This window comes from Nelumbo lutea, chromosome 1 (genome assembly GCF_056320005.1).
Source record: "Nelumbo lutea isolate HS-2025 chromosome 1, American lotus-T2T, whole genome shotgun sequence".
In the NCBI taxonomy this organism is placed as follows: domain Eukaryota; kingdom Viridiplantae; phylum Streptophyta; class Magnoliopsida; order Proteales; family Nelumbonaceae; genus Nelumbo; species Nelumbo lutea.
Genome location: NC_142684.1, coordinates 217,475,701 through 217,482,462, shown reverse-complemented (window position 1 = coordinate 217,482,462; position 6,762 = coordinate 217,475,701). Strand labels below are relative to the sequence as shown.

The 6,762-nt window shown below is 37.8% G+C and overlaps 2 protein-coding genes and 1 long non-coding RNA gene across 3 annotated transcripts; 2 read left to right on the top strand and 1 right to left on the bottom strand.

Annotated features, from left to right (window-relative positions):
• Nucleotides 1-1,642: 1,642 nt before the first annotated feature.
• LOC148881023 (uncharacterized) lies at nt 1,643-3,415 on the top strand. Its single transcript, XM_088963229.1, has 3 exons — nt 1,643-1,871; nt 1,955-2,010; nt 3,115-3,415. Exons 1-3 carry the CDS (start codon nt 1,772-1,774, stop codon nt 3,253-3,255), a joined length of 297 nt encoding a protein of 98 aa, XP_088819355.1. The 5' UTR covers nt 1,643-1,771; the 3' UTR covers nt 3,256-3,415.
• A 721-nt stretch (nt 3,416-4,136) lies between these two features.
• LOC148881021 (auxin transporter-like protein 2) lies at nt 4,137-6,203 on the bottom strand. The gene is made up of 4 exons (XM_088963228.1): nt 5,819-6,203; nt 5,538-5,723; nt 5,297-5,409; nt 4,137-5,188 (listed from the first exon to the last, which is right to left on the bottom strand). Exons 1-4 carry the CDS (start codon nt 5,891-5,893, stop codon nt 5,038-5,040), a joined length of 525 nt encoding a protein of 174 aa, XP_088819354.1. The 5' UTR covers nt 5,894-6,203; the 3' UTR covers nt 4,137-5,037.
• Nucleotides 5,297-5,796, top strand: LOC148881022 (uncharacterized). Its single transcript, XR_016104724.1, has 2 exons — nt 5,297-5,435; nt 5,533-5,796. It is a non-coding gene; the product is annotated as an uncharacterized LOC148881022 (long non-coding RNA).
• Nucleotides 6,204-6,762: the final 559 nt, after the last annotated feature.

Sequence of the window (6,762 nt, the reverse complement as noted above, 5' to 3'; positions counted from 1 at the left end):
AAAAAGAAAAGGCTGCCATTGAATTGGACGCCAGAATGAAAGAGGGCCATATAGTCTTTTAATGGTAAGCAAGTAGGATGTTGATAAGCTCGGAATCAAGTGGACACCTCATCTTCTTTTCTAAATCCAATCCTCGACAGGCAACAATCCCTTGTCCCCAACTCCACAACTAGGTACTTAGTGCACACTGCAGACTGGCTGCAGTGAAATGCCATGTACATGTTTATTGTGCCAATAAAGGTTCCATTGGGTAAGATTTTTTGGAAGATCTTCTGATAGTTTTGACAGTCAAAAAATGTATTGAACTTTTGTATGTTATCAGTCTGAAGTTAGTTTGACATATATACATCTTTCCGTACAATAATAAAATGTGAAAAACGCAAAAAACTTCATTTGTAGTCTTTTGAAATCAGTCCAAAATGGACTTCGATCTTTCGTAAACTAAACAGAAATAGACCGAAAATCAGTCTAACCAAATTGTAAATAACTAAAAAAACTGCATGAAAAAATGCATCAAACAGGCCCAAAGTAAAAAACCATAGTTATTATCATTGTAATTAGTTTGTCCTCAGCGGTGTGATTGTTAAGTTTTATTTGATATCTCTAGCTAGACTCTAGCTATGATAATCCATGTTGGGAGTCAAAAGGTTCGTTTCTCATCCTGTTTTTGCTAAGTGCTCTCTTACCCATCATCCGCCTCGCCGAACTAAAAAAGAGTTTGGATCTCTTGCCCATAAGAACCATACCCACACTTACACTTGATTATTGCAGCTGTTCGTTGGGAACATCTTCCTCATTTGCATGTTATCATTTTTGGGGAGATGTTCCAAATGTATCAATTGGGTAGGAAATCTGAATTCACTAAAAACTACCTTAAAAATGCTTTCACATGCATGGATTAATTAATTAAAATTTGGTTGCTTGACCACCCTTTATTAGGTTTCTTTCTTAATCCTTCCCATTACTTAGGGGGCGTTGTACAACATAAATGTTTTCTATATCTATTTTTAATTTTAAAATCATCACATCAAAAAAAAAAAAAGCACAAAAAGAAAACATATTCTTGTACTGTATTTTTTGTTTTAAAACGAAGCAATAAAAAAATGGTTTTATTTCTAAATATGGTTACATGTTTTTTCAAACCATCAAAATATGGAATGGTTTTCAAAACAAAAACAAAATTTAGTGTAAAAACGATATATAATGAACGTGTCTTCTATGTTTTTATTTTAAGGAGCTATTATATTTTGATTTTGGAATATAATTGACAAAAAGAAAATTAATTTAAATCAGAAAGCACCTACCCCCAGTGCTCCAGCAGGGTGCAACTACAATATCTAAGAATAAAAACATTATTGGGAATGTCATTAATGAAGCAGGGAGTATGTTATTTTATTGGTTGAGAAGTGAAGATATATATAGTAGGTAGAAGGTGAAAATTAATGGTAGAGTTGGAGGCATGCAAGAAATGCAGAGGAATTATTGTATAGATTGCTTCGCCGACATACAATTCAAATCCGTCTCTGCTTTTAGTGGAGGAAAAAAGGGGGGAGGACACAGGACAGACGTGTTTCTTTGAGGTGGCTAATGCTTATTGCATTTCATCATCACTACATATCAATAAAGCTCTTGAGTCTTGAGTGGATTGCACTATAACAGTAGCTTTCTTGGCCCCATTTAATATCTTCACGCTGAATAACAATAAAACCACAGGGAGTACCCCTTATCCTCCCTCCCCCCTCTCAAAAACTCTAATGCACGCAAAGCATCCATGCCATCTCAGATCAAGACCTTTCTTCTTCTCCTCTTCACCATCCTTATCACCATCATACTCTTCATGCCCTCTTCTTCTTCTTTTTCTTCTTCTTCAAGTGAGCAAAGTTTTTCATCTAATCAGAGGTTAACTAATTATGTGATCACATATATAAATTAATTTTGCCTTATTTTATTGCAGACAACCTCCATGCCTTAGAGGACGGTAGGAAGTCTACACTTCCATCAGTTCAAGAGGTAATTCTCTATTAAACATGCATGCAGGCCGGATGTGGTTACCATATGCATAAGTATTGCTTTTATTTGTATATGTTGCTCAATCAATTTCTTAGCTATTCTTTATATAAGATGCCACTTTAGTCATGTTTTTTGTTGGAAATTGATATTCCAAAATAATAGCAGATAGGCCGAAGGGATAACCCATAATACCCACTATTCCTTATAACCTTTCCATCAATTGAACTGCGACATGAGGAAAATGTCTCTCTATGGCACTGTTCTTTTGCAGTTTTGCCAGGTAGGGCTGTGTTTGATTTGAAGGAAAATGTAGGAAAAACCCTTCCTTTTTCTACCTTTTCTTTCAAAGCAAACATAGCCTAGGTGGGTAAATTATTTATATTCACATGCCGACAATGCTCTTTCCCTCCCACCGCTATCTTTACTCAGATAAGCAAAAACATATAAACGTACAAAAACACTGACCAATTTTTACCTGAAAAACATTTTCCTGGATAAACCTAATTACCCATACAAATAAAAAGGAACGGAGCAATGCATGTATCTCTCAAATGCTTTAGTTCCAAGTACTGAGATGATTTCTCTCTAACTACAAAAGAAGAAATGGTCCAATTCATGGTGAATTGTACCATTTAATTTCCTTTTTAATATAAAAGGAGAAAAGATTTTTGCCGGTATTAATTAGTCGTTCTCTTTTCTATCCACAGTGATTGGTGAGCATATATTAGGGTTAAAATTAACCATGGAACATGGATCACGTCTCTCCCCCTTGAATTAGATGAAGTGACATAAAATGGGCCCAGCAACACACTCAAAGGCCATGATTTAACCCAGCGTTGCTCCAAACTGGAGCAGCTGATTTCTCCTCGTATGCAAAACTAACAAACAAGTATATTTAGAAGAAGATACCGTAAGGTTATATTTGGTTTGAGGGAAAAAGTGAGGAAAGGAAAAGTAAGAAAAGTCTAGGGGTTCAAGTTTCAACAGCTAGTGGTTGTGGGGTGTGGAGTGTGGAGTGTGAAAATAGTTAATACATGCATGTTCGGGCCGGATTTCCTTTTGTTTTGCTTTCTGCTAACACACGCTAACAATTTTGTGGTGAAGGGTGGTTCTGTGCAAGTGGTGAAGACAAGGAAGCTTATGACAGTTGTTACTACGGTGCAAGATTATGATTATGCAGAACCCAACCCTAAGCACGATCCAAGAAAAGGGAAGCCTGGAAGTGGTGGCCCCAACACTCCTTGACTACTTATCATCTTCCTCTCATCAATCATCACTATTTTGAGCTGTTTCGAGATTGATGACAGGAATATAATGTGTAATGGAATAAATTTGGTGTTCTTGTGCGTGCAGCATATCCATGTTCATTCCAATAATGCAAAATGAGTTATAGATGTCTACAAAACATTATCTAGATCAAATTATTAGACTCTATAAGCTGCTCACGTAGATCGCTAGATGCTTCAGAAAATGGTCGTCCCTGTAGCCTGCTGTATGTGATGCATTGAGTTCAAGTGCAATTATTTTTATCATCTCAGTAAAGGCGCCAGAGCGTTTTACACGTGTTTTCTTTTTTGAAAAAGAAAAAGTAAAAACACAAAAAAAAAGTCATTTTGGAAGATATGAAGGCTGATTCGGCATTTAAAGTGTTTGGACTTATTTTTAGCCAAAATTTGCGATAGGTATCTGCAGTTTAGACGAGTGTTATTTAATACCCGAATTTTAAAATGACCTAAATTTTTATTTTTACAATAATCTAATACCTGACGTTAATTTACCGTTAAATATCATGAAAAAAAACACTAATACCCCTTAAATTTTATCAAATTTTACTGTTCACCTCTACTATTCATCAATTCCTTCGTTGAACACCACCACTGTTCCCCACTATTATCCTAAGACAAAAAATCGAAATAGAGCTAACTAATAGAATCGTCTCTTGCCACATCGTCTGAATTCAAGTTAGGACATAATCCAAATGCTATTCAAAACCAAAAACAAACACACCAGAAACCCAAATGCTTCATTAAAAACCAGAACAAAAAACAAACACACCAGAAACACAGACCAATATATCAGAAACACAAAAGAGACATCGCACAAAGCCAAAAGTTCAATACGAAACATCGTGAAACTCATCTGCCTGAGAAAAAGGTTCATTAAAAGGGATTTAACTGAGAAAAGGTTCAATACCAAACAAAATAACTGAGAAAAGGTTCAGTCACCTAGACCATTTGGCAGACAGCCGATTGAACGAGTAGTTCAATAATCTATTCTGATCTGGATTTCAAAACGCCGGCCAAATCTATTCTAACCAGTGGTCGGGACACTGGTTAACTCTTTAATTTTGAGGTCTCAAATAGTTCAATCCAAGCCACAGCATATGCTTTAAATATCAATAATGTACAGAGGTTCGTTGAAGCAGACAGAGCACAGAGAAGCACGTATGCCTCATTCACTGTGGCTATAGTTGCAACAGATGTCAAACGTGCTATTGAAGTTGGCCTAATGAAGATTCAAGAACGAAACACGTATGCCTCATTCACTGTAGCTATAATTGCAACAGATGGCAAGCGTGCTACTGAAGTTGGCCTAATGAAGGTTCAAGAACGATCCATAATTAAATTTGCAGAAAAGAAAGTAGCTATTACTGTATAAATGATTCTTTTCTTTTCAGAACACAGGTGACATCCTACCCGGGGATGGAACACCAAAGGATGCCTGTAAGAGTGAATGATCAACGTTTTTTTGGGGAGAAAACGTTCGTGTTGATCGGCAATAGCATGCTCTGTTGTTGCTGGAACTGGTTGAGAACCGCTGATTTGTGAGATGGGGAAAAGACCGCTGCCGTTGCCTGATCTGAATACCGGGGCGACGAGGAGATTTCAGCAGTAAAGTGATCCTCAAGGTTTGAAGGGGTCAGGGTCTTGGAACGAACAGATCTGTTAACAGTGGATGAACTAAGACGTGGCTGAGAGAAGCATGACAAATCATTCAAGAGTTTCTGTTGCTGGGCTTGGCCAAATACTAGGCGGTGTAAGTGATCATTCCGAGCCCTAGAAAAGACCAAATCCAGTAGTTGTGGAAGGAAGGTATGAACACCATCGTCGCACAACAAGCTCCGAAGATGTACGTCCATGTCCTCCTATCCAGTCGGTCGTTTATGTAATATATGTTGCTGCTCTCATCATCGAACCCACCATAAATCAGCTAATCAAATCAGCTCTCTTGTTCTTTGTTGGGATTTTGTAACTATGCAAAAGAAATGAAAACAGAAAAAGCTCACCTTGCGCAAGCTATTAGCTGTATAACGGACCCAAAGAGGAGAAGCGTACAGTTGAAGGCCAGTCCCACAGCTTTCCAGTATGGACCCAGTAATCTGTCAAGCACTTCGAACCACTGAAATGACAAACGGTAGTCAGTAGGTATGCTCTAGTGGAATTAATTAAGAAGGCGAAGTATGAATTTTCTGCAACTCCTGATTTTCTTTTTTTCGCTTTCTTTGATATGTTATTTTGGAAGGTTACCTGTATCACATGGTTCTTAAAGCTCACGTTCACCTTCTCCTTTCTACTTCGGTACTCAATGTATAGGACGCTGATGACATAAGCAGTCCAGTTACCGACGAGGCCGTAGAATATCTGGAATAATATGCCTGAGAGCATTCCCAGCTGAGAGAACGAGTATGGCAGCGTTAACAGCACCTGAGCTACCTGTAATGAAAGACAATATTGAAAATCCTCAGACAAGATTGTGCAAAGGAGCTAATGGAATTCATTTTTATTATCTGGGTCTTCGTTGGTTTTACTTGATTCGAAGCGCAACTGAACCAGGCGTCATAAATGGAGCCGCCATGCCAGAGGAGGTTCTTCACGTTAAACATGGATTGATCTGTCTTCTCCCACTTGCACAACCGTGTCCTGTACTGCGCTGGGTGGAGCCAACACTCAAAATGCGACGCTGGAGTTGAGTGAAGTGTGCTCGGAATGAAGAGCGGGAGTTAACGTCGGGTAAAATGATCGGAGTTGAGTTAAGTATCCTCTTCTCTCTCTCCTTCAACCCAGATTGAAAAGAAAGGGAATGAGAGAAAAGGTTAGTTTTGATATTACGAAAATGTTTAAACGGCACCTGATATCACGTGATAGTTATCAAGTGAGTTAACCCCCGACCACTAACCCCTGGGCAACGGGATTGTGAAACGCGCCGGTGCCAAATGCTTACTTAGTTAATATGTATAAAAAATGTTAAAAAGAATATCAGCCGTCCATTTTACCATTCATTCAAGGGCTTATGATTTAGAATAAATAACATTTTAGTTCTACCCAAGAAAAATAGAAAACACGGGTGCTCGTCAAGATGTGCGGTGGGCTTCAAAACAAGGACAAACCTACTATTGAGATTGAGTTTTTGTAGTATTTCAAGATCATGTTGTATATTTTAGGTTACATTTATGTCTCGGAGGGAAGATTTAAAATATATGAAATTTTATTTTTTTCTTTTTTTTTGTAAAATTTGTATTTTTTCTTGTCTTACATGCTTGGGACAGTGGTGGAATTCAGTTTATAAGATAATCTACTATCTTTATGGGTAAAGATCATGGAAAACTGGATTGGATTGGACGGTCAGGCCAGTTGACTAGAGCACTGGTCATGACACTAGGTTTGGTTTTGGACTCAAAATTGTGTGACTGGGGTTCAAATCGAATAGTCAAATGGTTTGACTCAAGAATCGATGGTCAAAGTGGTTTATTTT